The sequence below is a fragment of the Callorhinchus milii genome, unplaced genomic scaffold (genome assembly GCF_018977255.1).
Source record: "Callorhinchus milii isolate IMCB2004 unplaced genomic scaffold, IMCB_Cmil_1.0 Scaffold4, whole genome shotgun sequence".
Taxonomy (NCBI): domain Eukaryota; kingdom Metazoa; phylum Chordata; class Chondrichthyes; order Chimaeriformes; family Callorhinchidae; genus Callorhinchus; species Callorhinchus milii.
Genome location: NW_024704745.1, coordinates 14,785,270 through 14,809,795, shown reverse-complemented (window position 1 = coordinate 14,809,795; position 24,526 = coordinate 14,785,270). Strand labels below are relative to the sequence as shown.

At 39.6% G+C, this 24,526-nt stretch overlaps 1 protein-coding gene across 2 annotated transcripts in view; it reads left to right on the top strand.

Annotated features, from left to right (window-relative positions):
- The window catches only part of enox1 (ecto-NOX disulfide-thiol exchanger 1), a 264,627-nt gene that overhangs the window by 179,589 nt on the left and 60,512 nt on the right, over nt 1-24,526 (top strand). For both annotated transcript variants that reach the window (XM_042334343.1, XM_042334344.1), the window contains 3 exons: nt 8,076-8,288; nt 10,345-10,451; nt 16,100-16,217. In XM_042334343.1, the coding sequence (XP_042190277.1) occupies nt 8,076-8,288; nt 10,345-10,451; nt 16,100-16,217 (438 nt within the window). The remainder of the gene's footprint in view (nt 1-8,075; nt 8,289-10,344; nt 10,452-16,099; nt 16,218-24,526) is intronic.

Sequence of the window (24,526 nt, the reverse complement as noted above, 5' to 3'; positions counted from 1 at the left end):
CAAAGTGCTTCACAGAATATTAATGTGAAATGCAGTGACAGTGTTTGTAGGCGAATCTTAATCCTGAATTTAATTCGCGTTTAAACCTGAGATTGTGCTGGAGGCAGATTGTCTGTCAGAGTTGATAATGTAACATTGAAGATTCTTGATTTTCAGCTTTCAGCTGCTGGTTAGTAAGATATTGGTCGTCACAATAAGTAACGTGTAAGCAGTGGGGGAGAGATTGCCTTTGGCCACTTGATAAATAGCAAACGGACCCCAGGTGGGAGAATAAGGTCTGTAAAAGGCGATATTGTTTGCCATGCATATTTTGTTGAATTGTGGTGCACTGAACACTCCTCTGTTAAATACGTTTAGGGAATTTTTCGCTGTGCACTTAGCAATAAATGTATTGTAATTTTAAGACCATTATTTACAACAACAATTTGCACTTATATAGTGCCTTTCCCAGAGGAAGAATATCTCAGTGTTTTGCTATGTCAGAGTGTGAGCACACGTTGAGAGGAAGATGGATGTGGATCAACTGGAGAAGAATATTATTTATGGTCCATTTCAAACGTATCTCTTTGACCATGCTTTCAGTCACCTTTCCGCTCCTCACCTTCCTCAGCTCCCACCCCTAGCTCAGGTGCCCAGCCAGCATTGAGAGCGTTTTAAGACATCCTCCCAGCATGAAAGGCGCTATATAAATATAAATTGTATTCTGTTATATTTCGGTCACTTCAGAGACCTTATTTCATGTTATGCATGAAGTAGAATGATGTTCAAATGCCTTTTTGCTTTTTTATTCAACTATTCATTGTCAGATGATCACATTGTAGATGCCAGATGATCACCAAATGCAGCCAAAACCCTCGTACATGCGTTTGTCACCTCCCACTTGAATTATTCAAATGGACTCCTCACCGGTCTCCCCAGCTCCACCATTCAAAAGATCAGTTCATTCAGAACTCTGCCACCCGCATACTGACCCAGACCAAACTCCATACCCACATCTCACCAGTTCCGGCCAGGCTTCACTTGCTCTCCATCACCAAATGGATCGACTCCAAGATCCTCACACCGGTGTTCAAATCCATTCACTCCCTGGCACCTCCCTACCTCTCCGACCTCCTCACTCCCAACCACCCAGTACCTCCACTCGACTGGCACCGGCCTCCTGCTCGTCCCTCGCACCCTCCGCCCCACCATTAGAGGTTGCGCCTTTCAGCCGCAACTCCCTAAAACTCTGAAACACTCTCCCTTAATCCCTCCGCCTTGCCCCCTCTCCCCTTTTTCAAGTTCTGCCTGAAAACCTTCCTCTTTGACCGTGCTTACAGCCACTTCTCCCAAGCCCCCTGCTCAGAGTCAGGCTCCGCCACCTTTAAGCGCTCTGAGACGTAACCTGTGTGAAGGGCGCTATATAAGTGCAAGTTGTTGTTGTTATTGTATTGCTTGTTTATTTCCAGAGTCAGGAATATGCATTCCAAGAAAGAATCCTTATCAATAACACTCTTTGAGGCCCATATAATAGAATCTGGTAAAATCTTCAGGCTTGCAATCATTCTTAATCTTCAACACTGATGTATTAAGGAATTCCTTTATTCGCAACTCATAAGAATCCAATACTATATAATACAAACTAAGGCCACTAACGGCTTCTCCTCCAGCCCCCATCATGTGTGGCGTCCCCCAGGGCTCTGTCCTTGGTCTTCTCCTTTTCAATATCTATATGCTCCCCTTTGGCGACATCATCCGCAGACATGGGGTCAACTTACACATGTATGCAGATGACACCCAACTCTACCTCTCTGCCTCCACCCTCGATTCCAGGACCACTGCTGTCCTCACAAACTGTCAGACATCAAGTCCTGGATAAGAGTTAACTTCCTGCAGTTGAATGTCAACAAGACCGAGGCCCTCCTGCTTGGCTCCTGTCAGCGCCGCCATAATTTAGACGCTGACAGCATCACCATCCATGGATGCATTCTACATCTCACGGAGCCAATATGGAACCTCGTCATCCTGTTCGACCGTCAACTGTTCTTCATACTCCACTTCCGTACCATGTCCTGCTCTGCCTTCCCCCACCTTCGCAACATCACCTGGCTCTGCCACTGTCTCACACCGCAGGCCACCGAGACCCGAATACACGCATTCATAACATCCAGGCTCAACTACGCAAACTCCCTGCTTGCCAGCGTCCCCAACTCCTCCCTTCATATGCTGCAGATCATCCAGAACTGGGCAGTCCTTATCCTCTCCGCAACCCTATCATCCCCAACCTCGTCCGACTCCACTGGCTTCCCATTACACAGAGGATACAGTTCAAGATCCTGGTCCTCACTTTTGAAAGCCCTCCATGGCTTTGCTCCCCACTACCTCTGCGACCTCCTAACCCCCTACCAACTTGCCCGCTCTCTCCGCTCAACGGGCTCCGGCCTGCTTCATGTCCTCGCCTAGCCTGCCCCACCATTGGCAGGTGGACCTTCAGCCACTCTGCTCCATCCCCTGGAACTCCATCCCACAGTCCCTCCATCTCATCCTCTCCCTTGCCTCGTTCAAGACCTGTCTCAAGACCCTTCTCCTCCTTCCCCCCCTGCCCTAAACCCTCCCCAATCCCAACTCCCAGCTTGGTCCAAAACACTGATTGTCCAGCACCCTGGGACATCCCTACGGTGTGAAAGGCTCTATACAAATGTAATTTTTGTTTGTTTGTTTGTATTTGCTAACAGAAATTGCAGTCATAATGGAGTTTGGTGTGGTGCATTTCTAACTCCTGGCAATAAGTTTTTTTTTTAGACACAAAATATAGCATATCTTGAAAAGCTTATGAATTTCAATGCTCACGCTTGATGTTGAACTGGAGGGGATGTTTTGCTTGCATGTTGGAAATAACTAATTTGTGGGAGATCTCCAGTTGCAGAATAAGGATTAATGTGGTGCTCTCAGCTTTTGCAAAGAAGAAGTTGTGTGAACAAAACAGGAAACTGTTGGCATAGAGTGGGGATGGATACAGGTTTGAAACAGTGTCTCTCTCCATTGCGGAGCTGAACTGAATGTCATTGATTAAAGCCCGCAGCAACTCCCAGCCGGAGGCAGGGGAATTAGAGAGGATGATCATCTCTTGGTGGTTTTCCGTGTCTCTTTGTGGTTGGCTTTAGGGGACCCTGATGGCAATCTGAGAGCCCACGCACTTGGTTGTAGCTGCCAGACCAGGCCCTCACAAGAAGCTGTGGATAAAGCTACGATAATAAAAAAAGGAGTAACTTACCAACTACCCACTAGAAAAGTATGTTTATTTTGTTCTGTAAAAAAAGCGTCTCAAAATCAGGAAGAAGCTAACAATTGAGTATTCGTATTCTCATGCTGAGCATCTTAGTTGCACAACCCTTGATTGAGCTAATTGGGCCCTGTGGGTGACAAATAGAAATTTGATGCAAGAAGCATGTTAACACTCTGGTCAACTGTGATAAAATCAATGTCAGCCAGATAGCTCATCAAAATATGTGACCATGTGTTCAGATTAAAACCCACGGGTTTAATAGCAACAAGCATTGTTAATGTGCTGCTATCTGAGACAAATAGGTATGAACGATTTTCATCAATAATGAATGGAAACCTGAAGATCCACACATAGGCAGGCATTTCAAACAAAAGCACAAATTGTTTCTTGATCAGAAATACCTACTTGCTTCTGGCACTGGCCTTTGAAAAATGTACAATATTTGGAACAATGGTTTCAGATCAGTAACATTCGTTCTGATTCATTTTGGTTTATATCACACACACCCTTATTTTTTGTGATGTTATTGGTTATTCAGCAGAGCCGCTTTCATACAATAGATGGTAGAACTGGAGTTAGAACCGTTTTCTTCAGCCATCCTAAGACTCTCCAGAAACTTTAGGAATTTCCCTTGTTTTAGCTGCTTATATTTGTGGACAACTCCACCGTAGAGTCCTCATCAATTAAATATAATAGGTTGTTGGCAGTATATAATGGGCATGATCTATGCAGCATGTACGGTCAGTGTGATCAGAAAATTAGCAAATGCTGCTTCACAAACAGCAGCTCAAATCAATATAGTTCTGTGACAAAGGAATAGCCACAGAATTATGCAAATTCGTGAATGGAACTGCTGAATCTAACTTTACTGAAAGGATACAACAGATGATTCCTTCCTTCCGTTCAGCAGGTAGAATCCTCCTTTCTACACTGTTCCATGCTACAAAATAATGTTAGCCTGGCTCAGCTGATAACACTTTCCCCTCCGAGTAAGAAGTTTGCGGGTTCAAAACCCACATTAAGACTTCAAAGTCAAGGCTAACACCCCTAGGGAGTTTTGCACTGTTGGAGGTGCTGTCCTTCAGATAAGATATTAAACATAATAATAATAATAATCCTTGCATTTGATATAGCGCTTTTCACGTCGGGAGGATTATTATTAGACATGTGGAGTAAGGAAACTTGCCCAAGGTTTCGCCCTGACCTGCCTGGAATTGAACTCAGGTCTACTCACTTGCAAAGTGAGTGCTCTGACCACTGAGCTACAGGACTCCACAAAATATTAAACCCAAACCCCCTCTATATGTTCAGGTAGCGCTTTGAGCCACTACCCCGTGTGAAGGGCACTATATAAATGCAAATTGTTGTTGTTGTTATTGGACCTTAAAGAAGTTACTCCTAGTGTTCTGGTCAACAATTACACAAATAACATTGTTCATTCCATGACTGTACGTGAGACATTGATGTGCACAAATTTGCTGGCACATTTGTTTTCAAAACACATAATCACAGCACTTTGCAGTAAAATCACATGAAACACTTTCAGTCATCCTCCAGATGTGAAATATAAGGATTATTATTAATACTTGCATTTGATATTGCGCTTTAGCACCTTAAAATGTCTCAAAACACTAAGCACACACATTGGTCAGTGTTAGCTCTCTTAACAAGAAAGTTGGCCCATTTGGCTTGCTTTTCTTATCTCTAATTGGGAGGATCTTTGCCAAGACCCTCTCTCTTTACTCATGTTGATCCTGTTCTTAAGAACGATGATTCCTCTTATTCTTCCAACTATTACCTCATTGCCCATACATCTGTACAATCTAAAGTTATGAAACTTTTAACAACTCTCAAAATTATTCATGTTGAAAATTTGGGTCTAATCTATCATCCCCAATTAGTTTTCTGGCAATACTTACCTAGATTACATACTTTTGGAATTCAACCAAGTTATTGTCTTTCACTGGATGATAAGAATTTTTTTAGGGGTGTAGCTGGCTGTCTGACACGTACGGCAACCCATTAACATGCTTAAAGGTCTCCAAACCAGACTGAGAGTTCCACTTACATACGCTACCTACACATAAAAAATTTCCCTGTGCCTGGCATGGAACTGCATTGTATCCCCAGAGGAACTCACCCTGATTACCTAATTGTGGAGAGTTTTTGGCATAGATTGGTGAGAGCGAAGACTTGTGTTTTCTGGGTGAACACGGCAGCCAATTTGCGCAAAGCAATGTCCCACAAACAGCCGTGGAGTGGAATGACCAATTTTGTTTTGGGAGATTGTTGGCCAGCACTCGAGGAGTAACGCCCTTCTCTTTTCAGATACTGCCATGGAATCTTTAATGTCCACATGAACAGGCAGATGGGGCATATCAATGGGTTTAACTGCATATGACTAACACCTTGCTGACCAAAAATATTTGTGTTTTCTTGGTTATATAATTGATATCAGTTCATACTAGCACTATATTTGAAGCTCTCTGGTACGCTACCCCGCGTGAAGTGAGCTATATAAATGCAAGTTGTTGTTATATTTGCAGTACTGTTGTATGTTGGAACAGTACTGCAGCAATGCAGTAAGGTGACATTATTATTGCTTGCTGACTTCTGTTTTTATATTGAACTTCGAACTGAGCGTGACAGTTTCAAAGTTAGAAAATAGCTAGCAGGAAATCCATTGTTTTCTATTGTTTTCTGGCATTTCATCTCTTTTTAAACTTGTGATGGTAACCTTTTGTCTTTTTATCAGTTCGAGTTCAAGTGCAGTCAATAGGCAGCACAAGTAGTGAAGAAATCTTACAGCAATGTTAGAAAAGCAATAAATTGATGCAGGTTTGGCAGGGTCATGCAGCGCTTACCTTGTATCTGTCTAACATGAAATCAGCTTCACACTAAGGTAAATCACCTAAGGTAGCAAGATGCGCTGTATTTGGTGTGAGATATGGTCAGATGCAAGTGATGTGGCAGAGATGAAGAAAAGCGGTCCTGGGTCAGAGATCAGATGTGAAGTAGGAAGGACAGCTGGTGATCGCACTGATACCTGGGTTGCGTTCAGTAAGTCTGAGGGTTAGGCGGGGGAGATTAGGCGGAGACATCTGCGGAGATGCAGATAAGAAGACATTGATGGAAGCTAAGGAGGATGGATTCTGTCTTATCAATATTCAGCTACAGAAAGTTTCCGCTCATCCAGGCCTTGATGTCTGACAAGATGAAACATTGGTGAACCATGGATCACGGATAAAAGAAAAAAAAGAGTAGATTTGAGCGTCCTCTGCATACATGTCGATGATGACCCCATATCTGTGAATATATCACCAAAATTTTTTGCATGTAAATGCGAAAAAGGACGACTTGCGAAAGTTGGGGCAGTGTCTGTTTGAATTTAGGATTTCCAGTTGGTTTCAAGAATTTGTCTGTGTCTGTTACTCATTAATTAAAATGTCTAACTTGCTTTGGTTATATGGATATATATTTGAGGGTTGTTGCTTCATTTATAATTGCAGTTGCCCAATCTGATGAGACAAATTAAACCTTGACTGATGCCGTTCCTCAAAACGAAATAATCTTAGATATTGGTCTGGTGAAAATTGATGGTTTTGTACATACGCAGCAATAAAAGTTGAACTAAAATTACACCAGAAGACAGCTTTGCCAAGTGTTTTCATACAGATCAGCCGAACACCAATACGTCATCTGTGGAATGACTGTGACCTAAAATACAGCTTGTTGATCACATAAATGATTTGACCATCTTTGGTCTCATCATCTGGTTCTGTTAATGAAAGAGCCTAAAACACTTTCAAACCATCCTACCAATGTCTGCATAAGATCACGCAGTCCTTGTTATTCTGGGAGATGGTAATTATTTTGAATGATCAGCAGTTCTTTCACTCATTGCCAATAGTTTGTGTTTCGTTATGAATCAAAAGAAAGCATGAATCCACGCAGAATTGAATCTAATGCAATGTTTTAAGGTTCATGGTAGTAACCATAAAGTAACCCAGTATTTTGGGTATGAATTGAAAATTACTGTAATTTGATGTGGCACAGTCATAACCTATTGTATATTCCCTGGTAATTGTAGAACAAAAGGTTATTACTGTTTTCTCTCAGCAGAGTTCATTGGATAAGATGTTACTGTAAAACATTTTTCTGGACAACACTCAGAAATTCCAAGTGCTCTGAAGATTAGGTAGAAAGATATTTCTGTTCATTCTATCTTTTGGTTGAGTTACAAAGATGTTTGAATGACACCAGTTGTTTTGAAAAAAATAATTGGTGAAGGGAACCTCCATCCAAGTCAAAAGGAGATGTGTTCTCTGTGTTAACATGAAGTAGCCTTTACTGGTGATTGATTGAATCTAAACAATGGTTACTGACATTCAAACTTGTAAACTCACAAGTCTTCAGCTTGTGAAATCCTAGACAGCCTGTAAAGTACATAAAATTTTCATTCCTTGGCATTCTGCTGTTATCAAGAGAGAGGCAAAAGGTTTTTCCATCTGTTCCATTCGTTTAGTCCCTGGTGTTCCTGGCCAGAAATTCTCCAGATAAGTTATTCATTGACTTCATGGTATTTGTGGGACATTGCTGAGCACAAATTTGTTCACCCTACATGAATAATTCCCAATGAATAGGAGGAAACTTCTCCCATCCATGATAGTTTTCACTTCACTTTCTTATCTAACATGAAATTTCATGAATTGCCTATGCTTCTTTCTATTCCAAGTGGAACATATTTAGATGCTAGATTCTTACTTAAATATCATAACACAGTCATTTGTACCTATTTGTTTGCTTGCAGATGAGACTAAGTTTGATGAAGCCATTGTGGTGTTGCTCACGTGGTTTGAACGTGGAGAGGTGACCCGACGCTCTGCAAATAATTTTTATTCCATGATCCAGTCAGCCAACAGCCACACCCGCAGACTGATGGGTGAGAAGGTATCGCATGAAGAAGCAATGGAACAGGCCAAGGAACAATTTAAAAGTGCTTTATCAGGGATCCTCAGTGAATGTAAGTGACATTTCCATGTGTACATTCTCAGTTTTGTTTAACTATGTAGTGCTAGTTTTGGAAAGTCAAACTGCACCACCTCTACGTACATGGGTCCACCTTACAGGATTAGATTTTCAGGTAGGATTTTTTTTCTTTTTACCTCTTCAGTCAGAAGACATATTGCATCTTGTAAGAAATGTGGACAGTTATGGAATTTGCAAACGTCAGACTGAGACAGCACAACTGAGAAGATCGACAGCATCTATATAAACATCTTTAAAGTCACAACATATAACTCCAGTAAAGACACCTCATTTTAACAGTCCAAAATATAAGATGGTAACTTTATTACTTTATAGTACTTTTTCTGTGGAGTAATGATAAGAAAAGAAGAGCCATGAGGTGATCAGTATGAGAAAAAAGCATGAATATTATTTGTAATATATATTGCAAGACAGATGAAAAGGTGTATGTCGACTGAAAGACCAAGGCTATTACTGGAGTCATCATGCAACCTGTGGGTCCACTTTGTGTTTTTCTCATCAGATTTTTGGTCTTTGTTCATCAGAGCTAATAATGAATGGAAACAAACTAAAACGCAAGCACAATGTTTGTGATGCGCTGATGAGTTTAAATGGAATTTCCGATCGGTTGCATAGAGTAATATTTAAAACAAATTGGAATTAATGATTGGGGGTTGGGGTTGAATACTGAATGAGGGGAGAAACTGAAACATGGAGATGTGGGAAAAAAAATGACTGAGTATATCTGTTTTGAAAATGGTTTTAAAAGGAAAAGTCGTTCAATCTGTCTATAGGGAGTTCTAATTGCTTATCCAGATAATGATTTGTTGCTTGCTTTTATGATAACTAATCATACTCAGTTTATTAAGAGCTTAAATAGAGAGCTATTAAGATATATTGTATCTCATGAAAGACTGAATTCTAATGTGATGAGAAAATAATCCATTTACCAATCGTGGAAGCTATAAATATGATTAAACCTGAAATGACTGTTTTAGAACGGAAAGATTTACAGCTGGTCCAGGAATATTATTTGTACTTGACAAATAATAATAAAATGAAGGACGCAATTCCTTTAGCTAAATCAGCCCGGCTCAGTTGGTAGTAAATCTAAGTCAAATATTTGTGGGTTCAAGTCCCATCTCGGAACATTGAAATCATACTCAAGGTTGATGCTGTGATGCAGTGTTGAAGGTGCCAACCTTTGGATGAGACGTTAAACCAAGACCTGTTGATTGGTCATTTAAAATGCAATTGGGCTATTTGAAAAGAGGACGGAGTTTCTACCAATGTCCTGACAAGCAATCCCTCAATTAAAATTGGTCATTCACTTCCTGGATGTCTGTGGGACATTGCTGTGCACTCTAGGTGTTGCTTTTGCCTACAAAATATACAGTCACTCCACCTTACAATATATCATGTGAAGCACTTTGAGATGTTGTCCTGACATGAAAGTTGCTATATTAAATGTATGGATTATTACTATTATTATTTATCACCTATGACTAACATTTTGCAGTTTACTAGCTATTTCCTGGAAGCAATGACTTGAATTATTTTGGAGAGAACTTGGGATTTTTTTTTAAACGTTTACTTGAAACATTCAATTTAATTTAAATTTTTCAGTCAACAAACAAGCAGAGCAAGAGGGAAATTAAATTAAACGAATCTTAAGAATAGATTATTTGGAAAATAGCAATTATAATCTCTTTACAACTTTAGAAAATATTTAAACACTTCAAGGGTAAAACGTTATCTCACTGGAAATATTATGGAGACATTCAGTCATGAGGAGAACACATCATCACTTGACATACTGTAAGTACAACATACATTAGTGAGCATGATTGTGTCGTAAGGAATCTTCAATATTTAAGACGATTGAAAGCTATTTTTATTTAATTCCGATTTTTTCCCCTGAAGGATGAGATATTGCCTTTAGCAGTGGTTTGAATCAGAATATTGCTAGCCCCTGTGAGTCTCTGACTTGTTTTTCAATTTTAATCAAAACATAAACTGGTTGTTTTGTTTGACTTCCTTGTTCACCAAAGTTGAGCAGATTGTGGCGGTATTCAAGGCTGCTTCGAAGCAAAAGGCTTGGGACCATTTCTCAAAAGCTCAGCGCAAGAACATTGATATTTGGCGAAAACAAGCAGAGGTTGGTAAATTAATCTTGTTCCACTTAAGTCCAGTAGGATTTGGTGCTTCGAGAGTGTATTAGGAGTCATTCAAGTATATTTTATTCATGGCCCTCAACTCATTCTGTTGTTCATCACTGCTTATTTGTTCTGATTTTTGCTATCAGCACTTCCAGTCTATTTGATGCTCAGATATTACTCCATTACTGTTGGTGAGTTTGTGACTACACAACCCTTTCACAAATATCGTCCACAGTGTGTTTCTGCACACACACATCTATGTATCATTCTGGAGAATGTGTGGACTTGTTTATGTATCATTTTGGTGACTAATCCTCTTTGTCTTGTATTCTGAGTGCAATTTGTGCTGAATTATAACCAATTTTGTTCTTTGAACCGAGACATTACATTGAAATTGGGTAAATGTGTATCACAATATGGTATGTGCAGTCTGCAGAAAAGAGAGAAAGACTCTCACCCATTAAACTTTACTGGATTTGTATTCAAACCCGTTATGCCAATCCCCACCCCAAAAAACATTAGTTTAAAAAATATAATTTGGGATTAAAAACAATTAAAAAGTACTTTTTTTCTTACAAAGAAATCATACGTATTCATTTAGTACTAAGACTGTGGTCAGATCTAGGGATCTGCTTGCTTTTCTTGTTTCTCAGCCAAGAAAGAGCCTGAAAAAATAAGTGGAAAGGTTAAAAAACAAAATGCCAACCTTCGGGATAATGACTTTTTAAAGCAAATTTGTTATTGAATCTGTTAGAAAAACAGAACTTTAGTTACAACTTGGAAGTCACAATTAACACGCAAAAAACATTTTTTCGACTCCAATATTTGTTCTAATTTGCTAATAATAATAATAATCCTGTATTTGGTATAGCACCTTTCATGTCAGAAGGACATCCCAAAGTACTCCACAGAATATTTTGTGTGTTTTGTGATACTATAAAGACTTCAACAGTTTAGTTAAAAAATTTACTCTCTATCTTTTACACTATTCTCATCTATTTTTATTCTTTATTTCTAATTTTATAACAATTTCCTTTTTTTTTATTGAGTCACTTTAATCTTCTGCCTCCGTCTGACTACATGGTTCCACGGGCTTTGTGAAGGTGAGACCCACATTTTTAAAGATTGACCCCTGATTGGGCAGAAAATGTTTTTGATTTAAAATATAATAAACAGACAGATAATGTCAGAGTGGGAGAAGTGTTAAGTGAAATTTCACAAGGGAAATCCTCAGACTAGCAAGATCAATAAATTTACCAACCAGTCGAGAATTACTCTTTGGACTCCTTGGGCCAGTCGAAGGTCTCTGATTAGTTTTCATCTCTACAACCTCTATTACCATTTCTTGTCAGAGTCAAATGCCTCCAGCCAAAACCTATAGCTAAGGAACTGTGATTTCAATCCCTTCTTGGGACTAGACATATCTGCTGTTCAGCTTGGTCGACATGAGATAACAGAGTCAGTTAAAAATACTGAAGGCAATAGCTAGTACTTGAGACAGGGTTTTGCAAACATATGTATTCTGCCTTCTGGCCCATTAGAGTTTTGGGATGAAGCTTTTGTTTCTTGTGCCTGATATTGATTCTGCTGAATTGGTCACTGCTCTTTGATGGAACTTTGGATAGCTGACCTCTGATTTCAGATGATTTTTCAATAGATATGGTCTTCAGTGAGATTGCGTGCCAATGCCAGTTTGCAGTAACTTTGACTGTAATGTGTCGCCATGGAAATCCAGATGTCCTCTGCTTTGTTTGCTGGAGACTGGACCTTTTGAAATGCAGATTGAATGCCAGTCAAAGACAACAAAAACATGTTTCTGCTGCTAACCAATCAATAATTGTCCTGTCATATAGCAAACCTTGTGCTCACCATTGTTTTAACATGCAAATGTAAGACTGCTTGGATGTATGCCAAACAGTGGTCAGATAAATCAATTGATTCTCTGGGTGTTCTCTTTGGAGACTAAATGAATCTGGAATCCTGTAGCTCAGTGGTTAGAGCACTCACTTTGCAAGCGAGAGACCTGGTTCGATTTCCGGCAGGGAAGTAGGAACCTGCTTGTTAGTCAATTGGCGGATCGGCAATAATTCCTTCAAAAAAGAAATAAATCAATCATAAATTGGTCACTTCAGTCCATGACTGTTTGTGGGACACTGCTGTGTACAATTAGCTGCTGTATTTCGCCCACAAAAATACAGTCAATTCACTTTACAGTATATTCTGTGAAGTGCTTTGAGACGTCACAAAGACGTGATAAGGCGCTAAATGCAAGGATTATTATTATTATTAATGTTCGACCTGAATAGGTGTTACCTCCATTTGGAGGAAGATCAATTGAGTAGCATTACGCAACTATAAAAGCGCAGCACATCACAAGAAATCTTAAGTTCTGCTTCTTAGCCAATTGGTTCCATTATTTTTCTTAATCAAGACTTTCAGAGGAGACTGTCCTCCTTACCAACATAATTAAGAATAGGATCTTTTGAACAATGTTGCTATATAGTCTGGGCCACATTGCAATCTGCAAATTAGAAATTACTATTATACCCTCAGTTATGTTTCCTAAGCAAGTTGGATTTTGAAAAAAATTAAAACATTTCTGCGTTACAAGCAGTTGGACAGAGTTGGTCTGAAATACTTCGGCAGATGATCTCTGTAAATACATACCCCCAACAGAAAGTAACAGTTCTAAGGAATAATTAATGAGCGTGGGATTATTTCACTAAATTGTTCACTGTACTAAAAGTAACATATAGCACAAGATAAAGCAAGCTACAAAGTGAACAATGCTGCCAAGTTCCAAGGAAGAACCTTTCTCAGATATTAGCCAGAGGAACAACCATAGAAAGAGAATCTTCTTCTGCTCATCATGATATTTCCTGGAATAGGATATCTGTCAGCATCACTACTGATCTCTTTGTGCTCTATTTTTAGCTTTTTTGTGACCAAAACTGCTTACATTTCAAGTTGCAGTTCTCAAGTTTTTCTTTTGTTAAACATAGCTCGTGACTGATCGATTTTTCTAAATCTTCCCATGAGCTAGGTAGAGTCTTCTCTCTTTCCTTCCTGCTGTTTCTTACAAATTGCTCTGAAGCCAAACCTTGTCCGGGACAAAGTGGTTGCTTTCAATAGCAATATTATCTTTTATACCTCAATGCCGCAACAGTCAATTTCACTGAAACATTCCCCTCAGGGGATCCTGATGTTAATGCAGCAAAATGTTAACATCATTGTATTAAATAGTGATTCAGCATTGCATTAAAGAGGCACCAATTTGCTCATTCATAAATTCACAACAACTTAAGAAAACATGGAACAAGAAAGGACCATTGGGTTCGGAGTCCATGCCAAGCCAACCATATTTGTTCTGCCATTGTCCCTCAGTGTTCATTTACACACAGTTACACCTAGAAACACCATGGCAGGTACATTTTTAGCAACTGCAAAATATAAGTTATTTCACAAGGTAAGTTGTTTTAATTCTTTCCTTTATTTGAGAAAAGCTCGTGACTAAACTGGGACAAAAAGCATTTGGTGAACTGGTATGAAATCTACTTTCTAATTAATGACAAATGTATTCTGTGTGTTCTATGGCTCATTAATATACTGCCTGAAGCCACAGGCGACTGCTTAATAAGGTTGAGAAATAAGGTGTATAAAGACTCATATTGATCATGTTGTTATACGTTTTTTCATATTTAATGGAATTTATACCTCATTAGGGCAGTAATGAAGGTAAGTGACATGAGATTGTCATTCATATTGGCACTATTACATGGTCCTTACTCTAACAATGGCTCACAGTAAGAAAGTGTTCCCAAGATTTAGCTTGTAGAGCAACCTGTGGTAAGTTTGCATCGTAGATTAGTCAGGTGTACGTTTCATAAAATGTAAAGTCTCTCTGTTGCAATGTATTTTGTTCTAAGTATGAGAAAATTGTGAATCTAACTCATCTCGAGGAGGATTTTGGAACTTTTTGTTTAAAAATGCTGTGACAATCAGCATTTTTAATATTTTAGTAAAATATTACTAGAATCACTCCTCAGACAATATCTTTACACGGGTTTTGTTGTCAATGACGATCAAGGAGTGTCATTATGTGGCCAGTTCCACTTCCAACTATCTTTTAAGCCCTACATCCCCCCCAAAATACTTCCACAGTATGTCCTATGAAGCACTTTTGAGACATCTTGATGACGTGACAAATTGCTTTCTCAAATACAAGAATTATTGTTATTACTACATTTACATTCCCTCACCTCTGCAATATCAGCCCTGCTCTTCTTCTCAAGAAACCCTCAATCAACCCTTGTGTGTTTCTTAGTGACTGGCATATCTGCAACTTGTCCTTCTTTTCCAAGATGCTGGAATGAGTTGTCGCCCGACCAGCTTTGTTCTTTCCTCTCCAGGCACTTCCTGCTTGAGCCCCTCCCATCTCATTTCTGCCCGACCCTGAGCATCGAGAAGGCCCTTGTGACCATCAATGACACTAACCACGTTCTCTCCATCTGTGACCTGGGCTCTCTCTGCCTCCTAGTTCTCCTAGGCCTCTCTGCTGCCTTCAACATTATCAACCATTCCATCTTCCTCCACTGTCTCTTCTCCCTGCTCTAACTTTCTTCAGTTAAAAGTCAACAAGACTGAAGCTGTCCTGCATGGCTCCCATCAGCATCTTCTCTCTCCAGATGCTGATAGCATCAATCTGCATGGATGCTTACTCCACCTCACTCCACCTCTATGTTTTGTTCGACCCCAAACCCCAACTGTCCTTTAAGCCCTATATCCCTCTCAAATATATTTCCACAAATTGCCCACAAGACATGATCTCATCACTTTACAGTATATCCTGTGAAGCGCCTTGAGACATCTTGACAACGTGATAAGGTGCTATATCAAATGCAAGGATTAATATATTATTACATCCGGGCTCTCACTTACTCAGCTTTCTCTCATCTCCGCAATATCTGTTCTGCCACCTCTCCTATGGGTCTCTAAAACCCTCATCGCCTTTATCATGTCCAAGATTAATTATTCCAAAGCCCTGCGTGCCATACTCAACTCCATCTTACACAAGCTGCAGACCATCCAGAACTATGCAGCTATATCCTGTCCTATACCCTGAGTACATCACCATATCTTTGGTCAACTCTGCTGGCTCCCATTACTCCAATGGATCATTGGCAAGATCCTCATCTTCACTTTCAAATCCCTCCACTCCCTCCTATCCTACCTCTTCGAATTCCTCCTGCATTCTCTACTCAGCAACCTTTGCATTGCATCATGTGCCCTGCCCTACCCACTCCGCCGCAAAATTGGTGATTGTGTGTTCATCCATTCTGGCACAGCTCTCTGGAACTCCATCCCAGAGTCACTCCGCTACCCCCTCTTTCTCCTCAATTTTGAAGTCATAGAAGTTGTTGTTTTCACTTGACAATATACAGCAAATTTCGCTAGAGTATATAGTAAGATTCACTTGACAGCAAATGGCCACTTTTAGTTTTTACTTTTACTCTCATCGACCGAAAGCTTTAATACCTTGAAGATATCTTGTATGAATTCATGCTGAGGTAACTGTCAGGGTTGCAGTTTGAATGTTGTGTCCGTGTATGAATTTCTTGCAAAAGAATTGTCTCTCTTTTGACAACAGGAAATCCGCAATGCACATAGTGAGGAACTCATGGGAATTCGACGTGAAGAGGAAATGGAAATGTCTGATGAAGACTATGAAGAAAGCCCAAATAAAAAAGGCAAAGTGGATGAATTTGGTGAGGCACTTTTGGTGATGTTCATTGAGCAATCCTTAAGTCTGCATCTCTTTGCAAGAGCGTAATACTGAATAATGCCAGGATGTTTAATTGAGCTGTTATCTTGTTGTTTGTACTGGCAATTAATGCTGAGTCCTACTGCTCATTATCATTATAGGTCTTTGAATCATGTTAGATCTTCTGATTGTTTCTAACCTTATACAAATATAATGTTCAAAGAAGATGTTAGGGTTAGGGTTTGACAATTTGTAGAAGACAGGGTACAAAATATAGCCAGATGACTGGCTTTCTGGTCACACCCATTCACTTTCTGTTCACATCATTCACCAACTTTATAGAAAAGCTTCTGCATAGAAATCAATACTTTACTGTTCTCCACAGTTCATCTCCAGCTGCCCCTGCATAATCTAAACCTTACTGCAACTATCTGTGAACTCGTGTTTCAGCTGGTTACAGTCAGGGCAAATTATTTCCTCTTAGTCAGTCTGGTCATTGAGAGAGAAACTGGCTGATAAATCAATCGGATTAGGGAAACCAGAAAAAATTACAAGATTCGTCTGAAACAAAGGTGTGCCCCTCCCTTTACTGCTCGAGACTGATATAAATATATAGTCAATCAGAATGGCCAGGACGAAGTATTTAGTGATTTTATAATGAGTTATTTATAATAACAAGGCAAAGGACTGAGCAATGGTTCTAGAAGACAAAATAAGGTTCTAGAGGGCATGGTGGGGCAGGGGAAGAGGAATCAGCTAAACTTATGTTGTCTATTTTTGGTGCAAAGTCCAGGACCCTTCACATTTGGCATCCGAGATGAGGATGGAGGATGCTTGAGGGGGTGCACGGTGGAGGTGATATGTGGTGGAAAACAGGAATAGAGTTGGTTAGTGTTGGAGTAAAAAAATTTTTTTTTTTTGTCGGGCTGGATGACACTGAGGATTGATATTTTTGTACAGTGCTAGTCAGAGAGGGAGGTAGTTTTGACATAGAGATAGCAAGAAAGAGAGAAAATGCTGGAGAGACTCTGAGAGAAGGACAGGTGTAGAGGATATCCTCAGAAGGATTTGGGAATTAAACAGGATTTTGTTTGTTCAGCCTGCACCCTTATTGAAGGCAGGAGTTGCAAAAGTTCACCAACTAAACACGAATTCTAAACACAGTCGGTGCTGGTCTATTGTTTCAAAAATAAGATTGAAGGTTGATTGCTCAATTAAAAATGGAGGAGATTCTAAATAGGACTCTCCACTTTACAGAAAATTCTGTGAAGTACTTTGAGACATCCTCCTGATGTGAAAGGCACATATTGGAGTCGTGCAGCTTAGTGGTTGGAGCACTTGCCTAGCAAGCTGAGTTTGATTTCCAGGCAGGAGGAAATGTTAGGCAAGTTTCCTTATTCCACACGCCTCTGTTTACCTAGCAGTAAGTAGGAACCCAGTTGTTAATTGATTGGAGGATCGCTTTCTGGGGTAATAAACCTTTCAAAAAAATAATAATAATGATTTGGTTATTCAATCCATGACTGTTTGTGGAACACTGATGTGCGCAATTAGCTGTAGCGTTTTGTTCACAGTCAATTCACTTTACAGTATATTCTGTGAAGCGCTTGAAATGTTTCAAAGACGTGATAAGGCACTATATCAAATGCAAGGACTATTATTATATTGTATTATTATTATCTGCAAAATAACTTTGGTAAGTGTGTGCAGTTTGACTGATTCTTTGTTAGTTTGGCAAATTTACCCATTGGCGGTGTGAGCTTCTAAATCACACTGAAAGTCAATGGATTTACCAATCAACAGAGAATAGGTGAACTTGCTTGCCAATAGTGGTGATTGTATTATTTGCTCACAGTTATCTTGCTAAAGTAAAGTGGCAGCCCTCTCGCCTCTAGGTCAGAAGCTGTTGGTTTAAACCCCATGTTGGTACATTTAATTCATAGTTTATGTTGAGACTATAATGTTCTGCAAGGAGATTTTGACTTTCTGTGGCTGCTTGTGGGACATTACAGTGACAAATTGACAGCTGTATCCACCTACAAATATACAATTAATTTATCTTACTGCAACTATTTGCAAAGCTTTTTGAGATATTTGAAGTACATGCATTATATCAAATACAATGATCATTATTGTTATCTCTGTCTCAGTGGCAACACAATCCTCATTGCAACGGAACTGTGTGAAATACATTAAGCAGAGGCTGGTCCTTCATTACACTGGGACAAGGTTCTCAAACACCTTCTAGCATATGGTTATAGATTTCATGTGATAAACATACAGAATATTCTGGAACAAATATTTCAATCATATACATCATTTATATAAATGATATATATAATATACTAGCTGTACCATTTGCAGCTTTGCTTGCAACCAAAGGATCCAATATGGAATGTAGATTGACACACTGACAGACATTTCATCCTTATCTATACTCATCTGGGAGAACTCAGTGGGAGGACTCCTTTTGGGAGAACTCAGTGGGAGAACTTGGAGTTTTAAAAATGTAATTTTGTTGTTGTTGTCACGACTTAGCTTCGTCTGTATTCTTTATTTTGTTCCCGCCACTTGGCTTCATGCATGCTCTGTGACGCAGGATGATGCCGGTCAGCTGGAGTGGCCAACAGCTGTAACTGCAGTGTATGCATACATATATAGCTGCTCTGTGACACACGATGCAACAGCGCCACTTTGACTCGGCGGCCACTCATGAACTCATGATTAATAGGAGGTACCCGAAAACAAATATGCCCATGTCACTTCTTGGTGCAAGACCTTTCCGATGAGGTATAAATCATGTCTCTACGTCAATCGGTTATTGAGATCTTTCTTGAAGCGCAGACAGACATTGTCATTTTATTAGTATAAAGAATATATATATATATATTGTGGCATTGGCACAGTGGAATTTGTGGTTTGGGGTCTAATTTATGGGTTGTGCTAATAAAAAGGAATTTATATATAACAAAAGAGCTTCCTCGCTCATTCGCCAACACACGTTTAAAGAATTCCAGATGTCCATTATGTAATTAATCAATGAAAAGGATTCTAGAATAATGGTTAAAAACATAATTAAGGGCATCTGCAATACCCTCTTTACACGTGTGTTTACACATGGTTAACACAAGGTGTATGTTACACCTTTCAATTGTCTTCCAGCTGCAATTAGTTTGATGGATTGCTGTGTTTATCAGCATTGGCACTAATCACTATTCGCTACTTGAACAGCAAGGCAGAAAATAGCAACCTGTGTTCTCAACTGGTGAAATACCTACGCTGCTGAAACTCCTGTATTCCAAAAGACACCAGCAGTAAGGAAAATCAGCCTCTGTATTCTTAGCATGGCAAGAGGTAATATTGTGGGAAATCGATAATGACTGAAACATAATTAGGAAACCCTGATGGGGTTTTGTTGGCTATTGATTTCTTGCTTACATTTTCATGGGCCATTTCAGACATTGATGCCAGTCATTGATTTGGAACAGAAAATATTTAACTTTCCAACAAGTAATTCTAAAACTATAATTATGTTGGAAATACCTTGGTCCCTATTAGATTGAAAGTTAGACTTTATTTAAAAGTCTTTATAACAACAACTACTATTTACGTAGCACAAATGTTTCAAAGAGCTTTGCAGGGATGGACGATGTGGCAGAAGGCCCAATTAAAATGATTTTAGATGTGTTTTGAAAGCAGAGAGACTGGATTTAGGTGGTTGCCTATTTTGGTGGAGTCCTGTAGCTCAGTGGTTAGAGCACTCACCTCACAAGCGAGAGACCTGGGTTCGATTCCCAGCAGGGTGACACCTGATAATAATCCCTCAAGAAGAAAAAAATAATAAATCGGTCACTTCAATCCACGACTGTTTGTGGGACACTGCTGTGCGCAATTGGCTACCCGCATTTTGCCCACAAATATACAGTCAATTCGCTTTAATTCAATTCGCATGACATGAAAAGCACTATATCAAATGGAAGGATTATTATTATTATTGTTGGTGGGATTTAGGAAGAGGTGTAGTGAATGGGAAACAATGACTGGAAGCTCGGCTAGCGAGTGTGGGACATGAAGCAGGCCTGAGTTGCAGATTGGAGAGAGTGGGCAAGAAATTATAACTGCAGAAGATCAACAAGCTGGGGTGGGTGGGAGGCGGTGGGTGGAATAAAAACAAAAATGCTATGAATAAAGATTTTAAAATGTATCAACTGTGGAATAGGGGACACGTGTAACCTGGACGTGATGGGCTTATAGATTGGAGAGACATTGGAGAAATCAATACTGCTGGGCATTTCCGATCAATACTGTTGGACATTTCCAATCAATACTACCAGGCATTTCCAATCAATATGGTCAGGTGGATTTCTGATCAATACTACCAAGTGTTTCCAATCAATACGGCCAGGCATTTCCAATTGGAAATATGGCCAGGCACATTTCTGATCAATACCGATGGGGGTTTTCAATCAATACTGCCAGTCGTTACGACCAATATGATGGGTGTTTCCAATCAATACTGCCAGGTGTCTACGATCAATACCAATGGGCATTTCCAATCAGTACCGCCAGTCAATTCCCTGGCAGCTCCAACCCATCACTTTAACATTAGAAAATTGTACATTACTCATACTCTCAAATAGAAAAACAGCTGATGCCAGCACCAACACAGCTCTGTATCTGTATTACGGCTGCATTATTTCATAGTTCTTAAGTTAAATCACTGTTAAACGCTTTAAAGAAAAGTTAACCGAATAGCAGACTAAAGTATTTTTCCAAATTTTCTTTAAAAAAATGGTTTGGTATAACTCCAAACAGTGCTGTTTATTTTATGAGCCAATATTTCTGACACTAAAGACTGAGGCATGGTCAGAAATACCCCCAGAGGAATTCTGAAGCGGATACTTCATTCTGTCACCCTAATAAATTGAAATAAGGTTGAAAAGAAAATTGTGAAGATCTGAAATAACAAGAGAAAAAGCTGGAAATCCATAGTACAGTATTTGAAATAATAGGATGTGTTTCATGCTTGGCACTCCATCATAACGTTAACCTACATCTTTTTCTGCATGCGGATTGATGTGCTGTGCATTGCTCGTACTTTCTGTAACTAGAAGCTGGTTTCTGATCTCAAGCATGTTGTGCTGAGATGCCAAAACTAACAAGGTAGGATGTAAGTGGCACAGAAATAAACCAGCATTCTTTAACTTCCCACTTTCCATTTCAATTCAGCTATTTCATAAAGAAAATGGTCCGAAATCATTATTTTTATTCAGGATCTGGTTGTATTTTTATGAATTTTGTCATGTGGATGAGCTAATAGTCTGCCAGCAGCCCTTCAGATGAATTGATCCTTCAAAACCTGCTGGAACAAATGGTTACCCAGTTTCATTTTACTTTTTATTTGTAGTTCAGTTTTTTGTATTTTGTATTTTCGTGAATCCAATAAGATTTGGGAGGGGTGGGGATAACAAAATGTCTGCATATTCCCACTGCTGGTAAAGCTACCTGAAAGCCACAGCTTTACAGGCAGAGCATTCTTGATGCTCCACAGAGTGAGATGCCAGCAAGTGAGCAGCTGGGACCCACACTCTGGCTCCAAAACAGACTCTCAAACTCTCACACCATTGATGTCAGGAAATGGCAATTGGCTGTCACCCACGTCATGAACTTTTTTGTCAGTCAAGCAGTGAATCTCAGTGGCCGCACACAAACTCTAAATAATTGTCCCTCTTTTTTCCTGAAATGGATGAGCATTTTGTACAATATTCAAAAAGAGAAAGAGGTTTCTCTCTGTGCCCTGGCCACCAACTCATCTCATAAAAAAATTGGTCTTTTTTTACTTAATGACGGTTCATAGGATATTGCTGTATGCAAATTGCCTGCTACGTTCACTAACAAAATACAGTTGCTACATTATATCTTGTGAAGTGCTTTGATAAGTTGTTATTTGAATTGCAAAGATTATTCTTATTTTAAAAAACCCATACAAGTTTCCATTGCCCTTGAGCGATGAATCATTCTTGGCATTGCTCGTACTTGGCAGTCATTAGCAAGTTTATTTGAGAGTGTGCTAAATTCAAGCATATCGTCGGTGTCTAATAAAAAAAGTTACCCTTGCATTTTATATTGTGCCTTTCCCATTTGGAGGATGTCTGAAAGAGCTTCACAAGATTCACTGTGAAGTGTAGTGACTGCGTATTTTCGTAGACAAATGCAAAAGCCAATTTGTGCACAGCATGCCTCCATGAAGTGAATGACTAAAGTTAGTTTGGAAATGTTGCTCCTGACACAAGAAGTTTGCATCGCTTTTGAATACTGCCAGGGGATCTTTAATGTCCATTTGAACAAGCAGACAGGACTTTAGTTTAGCATCTCTGCAGCGCACCCGCAGCACTGCATTCATATCAACCTTGATTGAGTTTAAAGTCCAGATGTGGGCCTTAAACCCACAACCTTCGGATTCAGAATGATATGAATTGCAGCAAGACAATATTTTCTCCCTCTTCTAGATGTGAGGCACAAAATCTTAGCATCAGTCAATGAATTGACACAATCGACACTGAACTCCAACTCACCTTCTGGGTGAGTCGGTATTGAGTATCTGTGTGACTTGGTATTGAGCTCACCATGATGTCATGGTGGAGTCCTGTAGCTCAGTGGTTAGAGCACTCGCCTTGCAAGCGAGATACCTAGGTTCAATTCCAGGCAGGGTGAAACCTTGGGAAAGTTTCTTTACTCCACATGCCTAATAATAATCCCTCCAAAAAAACAATAATAAATTGGTCATTTTCAATCCACGACTGTTTGTGGGACATTGCTGTGCGCAATTGGCTGTTGCGTTTCGCCCACAAATATACAGTCAATTCACTTTACAGCATATTCTGTGAAGCACTTTGAGACGTCTAGAAGACGTGAAAAGCGCTATATCAAATGCAAGGATTATTATTATTATGAGGATTCTATATTTATGATCCTTTACGAATGCAAATTTTGAGTTCCACATTTAGGATGATTCACAATGCAGGTCTCAACAAGATGGAATATTAACTCATGCCTTATGTGCATAAGTTAATCATTAATAATAATCATTGCATTTGATGTAGCGCCTTATCACGTCGTTGAGACCTCTCAAAGCGCTTCACATAATATATTATGAGCAGGATAGACTGTGTTTTTGTGGGCGAAATGCGGCAGCCAATTGCGCTCAGCAGTGTCCCAGAAACAGTTGTGGATTGAGTGACCACATTTTTTAGAGGGATTATTACCCCAGAAAGCGATCTGCCAATTGGCTAACAACCGGATCCTACTTACTGCTAGGTAAACAGGCATGTGGAGTAAGGAAATTTGCCAAAGGTTTTGCTTTGTCCGGGCTTCAAATCCGAGTCCTCTCACTTGCGAGGCGATTTAACCACTGAACTACAGGAGATTATTTGAAATGATCAAAATTGTGATTGGAAATTTGAGTTTGGCTTGTATATAAAATCTCAAACTCAACATGGATAACAGAGCATCAGGCATGAAACTACAAGGCACTGAAGTATTCTATCAGGTCAGCATCTGCTTCACCAATGTGCAGTCCAGCTCTAGTGCACCAGCTGCTCCTCAACACAGTCATTTCTTCCTGCTCCATTGCTTTTGGTCCCAAAACATTGTTCCTTTAGCTCAAGTATTAACAGTACGTCACCCATGGGCTATGGGCAGTGAGTTTCATCTGGCAGCATCTAGCATTTTGCCTTTTACCTAGAAGGTGAATATTCTGAGAGCCATCTTGCCCCAATATTGTCAACATGATCAACAATCTTGGTAGATCTGGGAGCCCCAGCTTGACTCCTGTTCATTGATTAGCCTATACAAACAGACAGATGGCCAACAAGATTGTCAGAAAAAGAGACAGGAGAGAGAGAGGAGATAATGTAAGGAGTGATAGAAACAGAAGAAGAGATAAAGAAAGTCTGGGAAAATTCCAGACAAAACACATTTTAGCATGCAATGTTAAAAAAAAGACTGATAGTCAGAAAGTAGTGTGTAAGACCAGTGGAAACAGATACAAATAGAAAATAAATAATCTTTGCATTTGACATAGTACCTTTCACATCAGAAGAGCACCTCAATACACGTCACTGTTAAAGTATAATTAGTGACTGTGAATTTCTGTGCAGGTGAATGCAGCAGTCAATTTGTGTATAGCAATCAGCCATGAAGTGAATGAGCAATTGTATCTGGGGTATTTTGGGCCAAGACAAGAAAGAACGGGAGGGAAGCTTATATCTCAGACCATGTCAATCAAGTTGTTCTCAAAGTAGTAAAGGAATC